The sequence below is a fragment of the Lytechinus variegatus genome, chromosome 17 (assembly GCF_018143015.1).
Source record: "Lytechinus variegatus isolate NC3 chromosome 17, Lvar_3.0, whole genome shotgun sequence".
Classification (NCBI taxonomy): domain Eukaryota; kingdom Metazoa; phylum Echinodermata; class Echinoidea; order Temnopleuroida; family Toxopneustidae; genus Lytechinus; species Lytechinus variegatus.
Window position 1 is genome coordinate 1,621,400 of NC_054756.1, and position 13,037 is coordinate 1,634,436.

Genomic DNA, 13,037 nt, shown 5'->3' on the forward strand with positions numbered 1-13,037 from the left:
TCCATTCACGAGTGGATACCATGCGCGACCATGGGGTCTGGAAAAGCACCCTAAACACGTAATTTCCATATTATGAAAATGCACCCCTGAACAAGTATTGGCGTGTGAAACCCTACCCTTAACAAGTATTGGAAACAAATATTCCCTGAAATGAACCCCTAAACAAGTACAGGAATGTTTTATTGTTATACCGGTCCTTCGGTCGTCGGCTTTACCTTATTTGGTTTAGTACGACCCCACCTTCTACACCTCGCGCAAATCGAACTCTAAACACGAAGTGTTGGGGCAAAAAGGACATCCTTTATAAAACATTTTAATTTTGTTTTATCATCCCCGCAATTTCGACCCTAAACACGTAATTTTCCTAGTGAAATAGATACCCTTTTTTCATTATTTTTGTGTTTTTGACACCCTTATCACGTTACGTACGTAACGTGCCCTATCGTGAAAAAGACATCCTTTTTACGTGTTTTTTTGGTCGCGCATGGTATCCACTCGTCAACGTAAGTGGCCCCCCCGGATTGGCGTATAAGGAGAGAGGCCCGGAGTGGGGGCCATACCCCCCCCCCTAAAAATAGTTCCACTGGCCTTAGAAAGAGAAACAAATAGGAAAGAAAAGGGGGTAAAAATTGTCTTTATAAAAATCTATCACAAAATTTGCTTTTTAATTGTATTTGAGGGTTAAACGTTACTCACTCAATACTCGATCCCATGTTGCGCCCACTCCCTGCATTTTATTTTTTTATTATCATTTTTGTTTTGCCTCATTACACCACTGCTATGTGCCAAAACATGAATGTATATGCAATGTGAATCATGGTTGACTGAAAACTGACAGGAAGATGTGAAGGTAAATGAGGGGGTGTGTCAGGGGATGGCCACGAGCTCAGTAAGTGATCATTCTGTGTTTACTATCGTTTCTCTTCAAGATCATTTCAAAGTCAGAGATTTTTTTTAGTCTATAGTGATCGCGGTGTTTAGACTGGGATTCTTAAAGAGACATACTGTATTATGATTTTGATTGAAAATCATGCAGGAGGTCGGTCCAGAATTCATTAGGCCGATTATTATAGGCCTTAACAGGCCGAAAGTAAGAGAGAGAGAAAGGGGGGGGGGTTGGAAGTGATACGAGCGAGAGAAGCGAGAGAGCACACGGAGAACGCATTCAGCAGGGGCGTACAGATGGGGGCGCCCCCCCCCAAAAAAAAAACAACAACAACAATCACGGCCATGAATAAACAAGAGAAAAGGGAGAAAAGGAAAGATAGAGAATGAAATATGATATCATTTTATGATAATATTAATCCAAATCTACCTTCAAAATGGATTTTTGTAATAATTTTTTTATATATTTTGCCTGATACGCTAAATCTGGCCCCCTCAATCTTTTTGTCTCATTACGCCACTGGCATTCGGAGCTGAGAGCATTGTATGATAATGAGAATTAATTTCATCTAAAAATTCTGTACAAGGGTCAGTACAGTATACATATATAAAACACAAGTAAACCTAGGCTATATAGGGGACTGTGAGACGGAGGGACGCAGTGAAAGAAAGAATGGATATGATATCAAACCATTCTAGTGTATATGAGAAAAAAAAAATTGTTGGATAAAAGAAGGGCACTGCGATAGGACAGGGTCGATCCCCGGGGGGGGCACTCGACCAAAAATGTGGTGGGGGTGTGCCGCGGGCGAGACAAAAAACGGGGGCCTTGGAGCGGGCTTATTGTAAAAAGGAGGGTCCTCGGAACGGGCTTCGGAACGACAAATGTTTGTGAAAACGGGGTCCTTGGAACGGATCGCCAGCGTGTGAGTGCGTATGCATCCCTATGGAACGGTCATGCGTGCATGATGCAGCTAGCGCGGCCCCCGCCGGGGAGCTCTGCGACCGCTTTTCACCAAAATTCGACTCATTCAATGCGATCGGAGCGGCGTAACGAAAAATATGCGAAGCTTTGGAGCGGATTTCCCTCTTCTTTTTTCTCGATAAGAAGAAAATGCTATGCCTTGGAGCTGCTTTCTTTGTTCTTTTTCTCAACAAGGCAAAAATGCTATGCCTTGGAACGGAAATTTGAGTGTGAAAATGGGGGTCCCCTCCGCGGCACATACCCACTATGCATTATAAATTATACTGAGTGCCCCCCCCCCCGGGGGTCGATCGCCAGTTATGATTTTCAAGCTGAGTGAAGAAAAGGGGGAAAGTATATAACTTACACGGTGTAAGAAAAGGGGGATATCGAGAAGCGTTTCAATAATAGAAAATGGGCCATGTAACGGTTAATTCCCGTTTCCCCCTTGCTTGTCATGGTGCCCCCGATCTCCGATAAAACTATCAAAAATAGCAAAAAAGAAGAGGAGAAGGAGAAGAAGAAGAAGAAAAATAAATAGAAAAAGAAGAAGGAATCGCCTCATAATTATAGCCTTTTTTTATTGATTTTGTTACATTCCATACTGTCATCATCAAAAACCAATTTTAGGGGGAAAATATAATATGGGTCTGTTATACCAGGAAGTGAGAGAGTGAGAAGTGGAGAGGAGAAGGAGAGATGAAGGGCGTATACATTATTGTGAAGGTGACCGCTAGCATGGCTAAAGGAAGGAAACGGCAGTCAGCGTTCTGCGGAAGCTGATTATTTTCAAACTCCATTTTGGTATCCATGACCTATTCGATTTCTCATAGATAATACTTCCCAGGTTTATAGTACAGCCAAATGACATTTACTGAATGACGTATGCGTGCTGAGTGCGGACCACTAAATCATTCATGGAGAAAAATGAAAATATTCTAGAACTTAATTGACTTTGTAAGAACGAACGATGAAGTCCTCTTTTCTTTTGAGGGACTGGCTTTTGTGTATAAATTAGGTCCATGATTATACTCAAATGCTCTGGATTCTTGGGGGAGGGGGCGGGTGCAAAGAATATTTTTTGGGGCAGATTTAAGAAAAATATGGGAAACCACCCTCTCGTATGGGAATTGTTTTTATTCTATCCAACGACATTTTAATAGTTCTCTATAAAGACAATCGGTCGGGCGACAGGACCACGGATTGAAAGTTGGGGTCGGAAGGGTGCTGACGTACCTTACAAAAAACCCATCACTGTCATTTTAGAAGACGTTTCTTGCAGCTTAATTCGGCGTCTGAAGATCACACACCCCCCCCCCCCCCGTAGCGGACATGTGACCCGAGAAGACAAAGCATTGGAGGGGCACAGCATTGTTAACAAACACATACATGCAGTATCCCTCCAATTAATCATTGTCTACTCCGGGCCATTGACTGTCCGCCACTGCCCCCCCCCCCCCCCCGATCCGCGCAACCTATTGCTTTTGTTAGGTTGTCGTTGAACTTTAGATTTGTTATCTTTTATTTAGGGATTATTATTATCTATTATCTCACACACACATGCTTGTAACTTCCAGATCATGCAGATTGTCCAGGAAATCGGCAGTCCGTTGGTGAACTTGGGGTGATCCCTCCCGTTCGTGGGTTCCCAACTCATAATCAGATCGATATGAAATGGATTTCACGGGTGGAAGATTTATCGGTAGACAATATTCAATAGAGGGAGGGGGGGCAACCGATCATGGGTTGGGTAAGGAAGAGGGTAACGGGGGGGGGGGGGTATTTCTTAGTATTTCTTCTTTCACGATAAGGGTTTTTTTTTCTTTAAATATTATGAAACAGGCTTTCTGCATGTTCTGCACACTGACTTAACAAGAAAGGGGGGGGGGGGGGTAATGAATAGAAAGAAACTGAATTATCGAATCAATGAAACCTACATTATAACGCGGTTTACTCTATTGTGATTAAACTGAACTTAAGGGATGATGAAAATTCTTTCACAAAGGTGTATACATTCGCTTTTCTCGTCATCATCTTATCCTTTGACTCACAAGCAAGGTCTTCATCATCCCCCCCCCCCCCCCCCTCATCGCCTCTCTCTCCTGTAACACCAACATTTCTCATCATTCCCTTCACTTCGTCTCTTATATTCTACTTCTCTCTCACCCCACCCCCCCCATCCTTCACCCCCTCCCTCCCTCCATCTCATTAACGATATAGACAAAATTAAAAGGAAAGTTTGGAATTGGTTTTAAACAAGACAAATAAGGAAATGGTTTTATTCATCCCTACAACATGAATCTCACTTTAAAAATGAAAGTGAACATTTATGACGTCATAAATAAGATGAAAAAAGGGTAACATAATACATACGACACTCAAAGAAAAAAGGATATACATGTAAGACCTGTGTAGTAGGTCTACATTACGTAAGGACAACACTGCTAATAATAATTTAAAAAAAACTAAGTAGGGGAAAAAAAGGAAATGCGAAGATAAAATGTAAGTAATACGAATGTGACCATAGTTGTTTTTTAAGAAAAATTATCAGATTTAAGTAGAAAATTGAAGAAACTTGGGCGAATTTCAAATAAAAAGAGAGAAAAAAAAGGAAATTGGGTCATTTTGCATCCGAAAAAATAACAAAATTTGCAATACATGTATCATCTTTGTGTAAGATTGCATAATTTAGGGATAATTCTTTAATTTGGATATTGAGTCTTAGTATCATTCTCCGTGCCTCTGACTTCACTCTGATCAAAACTGATACAAGCCGGTTGCATAAAGAGTTGAAATTAAACGTAACTGAAAACATCAAACGCATCTTGACTGTCAACCAATCAAAGGAGCGCATTTTGGACTTTCGCTTTTATTTTTTTTTAGAGTTGCGATTGAAACCCAATTCTTTTTACGACGGGTCAAATGTCTTTGGTAACAAACACACACATTTTATTTATAAATTAATCATAAATAATCTACCATCTGAACTGTCATGACATTATACCCTACAACAATAATCCAGAGGGATCACACAAGAAAAAAAAACGGGTATTGACATGCAAGTCCAGCTTACACGATTCACAATTTTTACCCGTTATTTTTTTTTAGCAAGCAACTTATTTTGGCAACAATTTAGAGGTAAAAATAAACAAATAAAAAAAAAACGTTATTATTTTTCCAAAATCTAGGATGAAAGAGCAGAACAAAAATATCCAAATTTATTTATGCTTTGGCGCACATCACTTTGGTTGTTGGGATCAAAATAATTATATCTCAGTCTCCAACCTCTTTCCAAATTGAATCAATAATGAATTATAATAAACTTTTATGTCGTCTAAGTAGGTACATGCAATCTGATCAATAATAAGAATAACACACCCGCCGCTGAGATAATTTGGCAAAAATCCAGGTTTCCCGTAAGTTTTATGACATCAAATATCTTTCACATACATTTAAATAAATATTTACTAACACGGTGTTTGTTCGTGATTCCAGCACGAAATAGGAAAAAAAAAGGATTAGAAAAGAGCACAGTTTACTTAATAATATTTCAAAGTCGTGGTATCAAACAAGCAGCATGAAATTACCAAGTTGAGTTAGCTCAACTGTCTATAGTGGATAAATGTTACACACAAACCCTCATCTGGTAAAGAAGATTGGCACCCCGAAAAATATAAATACCTAAGAAGTCTGAAGAGGCATTCCGTAGTGTACATATATGTATAATAAATACCATATTTCTCCATCAAACTTGATGTTTACAGATCGACTTGATATGATCTAATTCACACAAGGACAAATACAAGGTAATTCTATGTAGGTCTAAAGACAGTTCATGACTTGAATAAGACACCAAATTTTATCATCTATTGATCTAGGAATGATATGTCCACGGATATAAAGTTAATACACCTCTCTATTACATCAGTCCTTTGTCCGGCTTCGAGTTCAAAAGAAACTCCTACTCATGGAGCCATGCCCAATCTCCAAGCAATTCAGTGACTGTCTGATCTGAGCAAGATGCCTTCGACGATGATGATCGTTACCAGCGTGTAGCAGCAACGGCTGGGGAATAACTCCAGGTTCATTTCACGACGTCAGTTCTTTTAATACAGTGTTCAAGAGCTTGTTATGATCATAGGTACCATTTGCTGCGGCTGCTGTCGATTCTCGGCTGCCATGGTTGAAAGTTTGCTGACCTCTACTTGCCAGTTGGGCACCTTCTTGGCGGCCATGTGACGACGGGCATGCTTCGTCAAGTGGTCCGAACGCATGAAGCGACGATCGCACATAGGACAGAGGAACTTCTTCTCTCCAGTGTGAGTCCGTTTGTGTCTGGATAGTTCGTCGGATCGGGCGAATCGCTTGTCACATCCTTCCCAAGTACAGTGGAAAGGTTTCTCGCCTGTAAAAATGAGAGTGAAGAGAATAGTTCGGGTTACTTTGATATGTTGTACAGTGACGTTATTATTATTGTTATTATTGCAAGTACATTTCATTTTCCACAATAAATATGGGTCATTATTCATGAAAGCTCTTGCTTAAACCAGGATTACTAATACAACACTTACAAGAACTCCTATTTTTTAATTTTCAAAATGCAAAGTTAATAACCCAAAACCTCCCCAGATATGAAACAGATTACTAATCTAATTCAGTGGAAATACAAAACCTCGATCAAATAAATACAGCAATTTTCTTTTTCAAACTCAAAGTCATTAATTCTAGATTTAGAAGTCAAGCACCATAATCATTTGAAATCATTACGATGTCAACAATTTTAATCTTCAAACAGTTTTCTGCAATGGTTTTGAGTTTTTAAATATTTGGAGGAAAGAGGGTGTACTAACCTGTGTGAGTTCTGACATGGGCCTTGAGATGAGAGCTTTTGAAGTAGGTCTTGCCACAGTTGGGAAAGGTACAGATGTGATTCCTTCTTCTTGAGAACTCTACTGCAGCAGGAGACACTGGAGCCTTGTCTGACATCGACGATGAGTTCTGAGATGGTGCTGGGGCAAGAGGGCACAGCTTCTGTCCTTCCGATTTGGGCATTCCATTCACAACAACCATGACATTGGCTGGGACTGCCATCACCACTGCTTTGACCTGATCAGACTGTCCATTGTTACCTGATCTTGGAGTGTTCTGTTGGGGAATCTGGATAAAAGACACCGTTTGCACGTTTGAGGACTGTTCTGTTTTCTTGACAGACGGTGCAGGAGATGCGTTCTGGCATGAAGATGGCACCTGGAAGGACCCATTGACGGCAATGTATTTTGGCTGGGGCTCGCAAGGTTGCTGGACAGTGTTTCTGAGTTCTTGCACTTGTGGCATCAACTGCACTGATTGAGTAATTGATCCCTCCGACGACGCTGTGACGGGGGCGCTATCTCTCCTCGTTTCGCTGATGACAGAAACCCGGTTGTACGATGAGGTTGTTTGTGTGGTCGTTTGTGAGATGGGGGAGAGACGAGATTGCACAGACTGTAACGACGTCGTGTCCATCATGGGCAATTTACTTGGAATCTCCTTGGATGCCATGATGCTTGGGGTAATGCTGACCAGATTGCATGAAGCCATCCTTTGTGTGGTGACGATGGCGCTGCTTGTCTGTGGCATGGAGAATGTGTGTCCCATGGGCATTCCTGTGACCACTACTGGTTTGGTCGGAGGAGGCGTGAGAGGCGGTGTGTCCAACCCCTGTTGGAAGAGCAAGATAAAAATACAAAGTGATAAAGTACATTTCATATCAACATCATTCGAAAGACTATTCAAACATAAATGTTCAATTTTGCTTTTGAAATGATTTGGTTTTCCCTATAATTTCCAACGGAGAATCTGTGAAATAATCATGAACATTAATTTTGAATGACAACTCATTGAAACATGTGTGATAACATTCCAGAGGCTGGTATACAATATATCTAAGGATGTCAAATTATTTTTAGCGTACACACCCTCATTCTAGTCGTCGTGAATTCCATCATATCGGCGGGTTGATGCTGACTATTCTCCTCGTCAATAGAGACTGGCGAGAGCGGGTCGCTGAAGCTGGTCGGGAACGGCGACGATGATGATGATGACGGTACGGGAGAATCGCTCCGTTTGATCGTGACTTGAGAAGGAACGCTCCGCATGGACAAGAGGGTCTGAACAGCGTCGTAGTCGGATTTCTCGATGGGACGAGGACTCATGGTGAAGCGACCGGAGGCAGCTGTAACGATAGGGATGCCTTTCTCAGATGCGTTCGTTTCCTGCAGGAAGAGAAATTGCAAAGACATCCATGATAAGATACTGTTGAAAAATTGAAAACATCTCAGTTACACACTTTAGACTCTACTTTTACTTCCAATACTATATTCTAAAATAAGAAAAAAAAATGTTTTCGCTTTCAACAGGGACGATTGGATTCGCGATGTAAGAGGATTAATTCCCCATTGCATTTTTTATGATTAAGGTAAATGAAGAACGGGGTGCGTTTTCGAAATTACGTTAGATGGTATTCGAACGGGAGAGTAAAAGGGGTTTACCTCGTAAAATAAAATAAAGTTTTACTTTGAAGAAATGTTGCAACTTGGAGGCCTAGCCCTAGCCCTAGGCCCAAGTGCCTCTCTTGGGGACGTCGTCACGTCGGTAGGATGCGCGTTGGATCTGATACCATATCAACTATGAGATTGATTTAAATTGGGGAAGGGGATGTGAAGTCATTGGAGATGTTTGCTTTATATTCTGTTTACATGTGCAGGACAAGTACGCGGGGATGATGTAAGGTTAATTATATCAGCAGAGCATGGACCTAGTATATCCATGATCAGAGCAAGGACTGATGAAATCACACGCGCTTCGGTGTTTGATCCTCATGACTGCATCCAGAATATACTATTGCATTTGATATCTCATCAACTTCGCTCATTTACAACAATGAACACGTTGGGTGAACATATGTTTGAAGGGCACTTTCAAACACGAGATTTACTCGTGTGCATTAATGCAAGTCGTTGAATAACTTTTCTCTCCTGTGAGAGCCATGTGAGGACCATGATTTGACAATTTATAACCAAGGAGGGGTGCGGGCGTTCCTTGCGTATCAGCCACGTTCATGTCGTCAATGGGGCGTAGGTTAGTAAAAATTACCGAGTTCATTTCAAGTTCACACTTCTTAACTGATTGGAATAATAAAAACATTCACGAGACACAAGGGCACATATAATATTATCACGCGCCAAGGAAAAGCTTAAGTTAACTCTAGTTTAAGATAAATATGAAGGTCCCCCCCGTGTCCCCGCCCAGTTATTGACATTCAATCATGGGTGATATAACCAGGGAATGGAATAGTACATCCCTGGCCAGTGATGTAACATCATCTACCCCGTTACATAACTATGGTCCGATCTCACGTGGGCTTTGTCATGGAGCTAGAAACACCACTGGCACAAGGCGACACACCTCGGACTGACCCCCTCATGCATTATTCATGACCATTCATATGTTAATCAATTTTCATTCTGGTCGATCGATCTCGATCTCGCGCGCGCGATGAAATCGTTGTTACGAAACGTGTGTCATTGAAGTAAATTGAAGGTCAGAACATACATGTACTCCCATGATAACTCAGGAATTCGTTGCCTGATTTTTTTGGGGTGCATCAAATTTTGAGAAGCTGGGCTTCACATAAAGATTTATTTTCCCCATTTCATATGTGTATAGCACAAGTATGGTATAGCTAGTCCCATCATGGTTTTATCTCGATTCACAGATACGAACAATGAATCTCTTCTACATGTAGCTACCGTACATTGTACATGTATATTCAATTTGTTTTTATCTATTTGGTCAAATTTCAGCGAGACAAAGTCTTATTAAAATAAATTAAGCCTCTGTCGAACGCACACATTCTGTAACCATACAATTAATCACAGACACGTGCCTACAACACGTAATTTTCTACTTTTCTGATAAAGACACAAATCATATGTATGCGATATGGACCATGTTTACAAACAAAAAGTTCATTTTTTTTGTATTTATCCCGTCACCTTCACCGAAACAGAACAAGATTTTCCTCATATTGTACACCCCCCCCCCCCCCCGACAAACAAAGTACATGTACATTTAATTGATGCACATGTAGGTCACTCCAACAAGTTCATCTCTGGATGCGAGCTTTCGCAATAACATTGCTCATGCTGCGCGTGTCTTTGAAAAACGAGAGAGAGCCGTCAGCTGTACGCTGAAGGTGACTTTCAGAGTCTGATATCATCTGGGGGAGCGACCAATCAGATTGCGCTATTCCTGCCGACACCCATTTTTATGCAGATACGTTCCGCCTATGGTTCAATACCTCAACACAAATACACAATAGAATCGAGACAACAATGAAAATAAATATATTGATTGCTCATTTGGGCAGACAAAAAGTACCGTCTTTTTGTTGATAGTTTTTCGTATCTTTTTCAATTGATTTCTATTCTATATGAAGATCCAATCACGTTCTTCTACATATCAAATTTTGACCAAATCCCGAGCTGCTAGCTAGCTGCGGGTGCTAGCTACTGTCAATAATGATATGATGATGATGAATTGATGAGGATGATGATGATGATGATCAGGATGATGATGAAGATGATGATGATGAGGACAATCATTTTAATGATGAAGATGATTATCAAGTTATTTCAGGCCCATTTCTTTTCTTAGTGATTCAATTATGACCTTGTTATATTGGTATAACATTTGTTTTTTTATTTTGACTTCGATTATACAGTGTAAAATATCGAATGGCATAAATGGAGTGAATAAATTTGAAATTTCTTGAAGATAAGCATGGCTGATTGGTGGTGGAATTGGTGGGAGCTGCATGGAGGACTCGGTCAAAATGTAAAAGTTTACAAACATTGTATTGTACTTGTAGATGAGCATTGGCAGTCCAAGGCAAATACATGTAGAATATACGTTACATCAAGATAAAATCTGGCATTGATCTATTTTTCGACTTGGTTGTAGAACAATATATTGACTTCTAAGTTGGTGTTTATTTTACCTCAAAAAGCGATAAATTACTAAAGTCAAAGATAAAGGCTAAAGAGATTCAAGGAGAGCTAGTTATCTATTTGATTTATACAACTTCCACAAAAACAACTTCAGGCTAGTAAGGCTACAGTAATCTCATGTTTTCTTAATTAGCAGACAAGTAAATACATAGGCCTAGTTGGTTTTTGAGAAGTTAGGATCAACTTAATTGATGGAAAATTGGATTATGGAAGTCAAGCGAATTTCAAAATGAACTTGAATAACTTTCACTGAGCTAAATTTCATAATCACTATTCACTAACTGTAGTGTTAGTGATTAAATGCTAAACAAACTGAGCACAGAGCAGATCATACACCACATTTCAGCACTAATAACTTACAATATCTGCTAGGCCTATACCGGTACGGTAGGTCTCTAGAGACTCGAGAGATCTACACTTAAGTATAATTTCACTTTGATCAAGATTCAACATAAACAACATAATTTCTTAAGTTTTTAAACATTTTACACTCAGCTAAATTTGGAAAAGTCATAAAACAATCTAGGCCTAGGTCCACGGAAATTCCAATGACTGAAGTTCTTTATTCTTATTCTTAGCAAAAATTTCTCATTCAGTCTGCTTAATTTGAAATCAACCAAGACCCTGTCCCTAGTCAGTCTAGATACCGGTAGGCCTATATCAGACTAGGCCTATGCACTAATCAATTAACAATTATTAATACTATTTACTCGGGCCTAAAGCCTTAGGGCCTAAGGCTTTTTTGTTATATTGAATTCTCAAATCCATAACAATTCAAGTCATAAATGACATAACCCGACGTGATTATCGGTTTGTCATTGGCAACAATGAAAAAGTAAAAAGAAAAACAACCACACACTGTCACTGGCGCAGTGGCGGGTCCAGGCCAGGGGGGGGCACAACCGGCCCGTGCCCCCCCCTTCCCCTTAACATAGTACTTAGTAGAGGCACAATTGGATGAAATGCCCTATCTTTTTGGGTTAAACCCTTTTTTCTGCTTGTCAAAATTTTTCTTGGGAAAATGATGTCCCCCCCCCTTCGAAAAATCCTAGATCCGCCCCTGCGACCGCATCTTAAATCGCAATGCCAAATCTACCCCCTAGATATTTGTTTTAACGCTAAAAATTTTCTCAAACAAAGTCATGAATGAATATGGATGACAAGAATTAAATATGCCAAGAGGGATCGGGGAGTATCTGACTAGAGTTGCGCTCGAGCGCTCCGGACCGCGAGAGGGACACGGGGCCGGGGCGAACCTGGCCGGGGAGTGGACATGCTGGACGCGCGTTGACATCAGTCTCACTTCCAAGGACCAAGCGACCAAGCCCCCAAAAGTTTTCACGTTTCATTTAGATTCTTGAAAAATAACATACCTAACAATAGGGTATTCTTAAATAAGGCCTAACTTCAAAACTTTATTATCAAATTAAACAATCAGACTAGTTCATGAACTTTATGATCAGCAGCAGATATGCATATGGAATCGGAGAATCACGCTCGTGATCGCGAGTGAGTCGAGAGTTGAGTGTCTTGGTTTTGGCCACAAAGCTGACAAAATTGAGGCAACAAAAGAGAATATGCTTACCGAAATTTGTAGAGTTGGTGGTGTAGATGGTGGAGATGGTAAAATGAATTCCATTACAAGGTAAAAGATAAAACAGAGTACAAAATCCTTCTTGCCTTTGGTAAGATACACGTTAACATTCCCAAGTTGTTTACGTTAGACTGATTCATTGACGATCAAATCTTGCAGCAGCATCGAATTGTCCTTGCTTGCACTGTATTTCAGCCTGTCTTGTCTGCATGCCGAGCAGCTGTGGGAGCTTACGAAACCATATCAAAACAAAGTAGCACGCGGTCGGGCGGAGGCGGGTCGGAGGATTGACCAATCAAATCGCGTAAAATGGGGGGCTCGCCCAATCTTTGGCCTTTTATCACGCGCGGCATGCATGAGAAGCTCCAAATCATACACTTTTCTCAAACGCACGTGGAGGATGCCTGAATGAGAGCAATACAAAAAGGGATTTCCCGAACGGGGTACACAACTATTTTTAACCTGGGTACGTGAAGCGAAAAATAATGAGATCAGTGCGCTGTGAACGTGCACTTTTTGTTATCATTCTTTTGACCGCTTTCTG

At 40.6% G+C, this 13,037-nt stretch overlaps 1 protein-coding gene across 1 annotated transcript; it reads right to left on the reverse strand.

Moving 5' to 3' along the window:
* Window positions 1-4,098: 4,098 nt before the first annotated feature.
* LOC121430690 (Krueppel-like factor 10) lies at window positions 4,099-12,707 on the reverse strand. The gene is made up of 4 exons (XM_041628035.1): window positions 12,485-12,707; window positions 7,807-8,103; window positions 6,700-7,549; window positions 4,099-6,254 (listed from the first exon to the last, which is right to left on the reverse strand). The coding sequence occupies exons 1-4, from the start codon at window positions 12,536-12,538 to the stop codon at window positions 5,968-5,970; spliced, it is 1,488 nt and encodes a 495-aa protein (XP_041483969.1). The 5' UTR covers window positions 12,539-12,707; the 3' UTR covers window positions 4,099-5,967.
* Window positions 12,708-13,037: the final 330 nt, after the last annotated feature.

Coding starts and splice junctions, on each gene's coding strand:
- LOC121430690 (XM_041628035.1), bottom strand. CDS start 12,538: ATGGAATTCATTTTACCATCTCCACCATCTACACCACCAACTCTACAA. Junction 7,550..7,806: donor TCACGACGACTAGAATGAGG/GTGTGTACGCTA, acceptor CTCTTCCAACAG/GGGTTGGACACACCGCCTCT. Junction 6,255..6,699: donor CCATGTCAGAACTCACACAG/GTTAGTACACCC, acceptor TCATTTTTACAG/GCGAGAAACCTTTCCACTGT.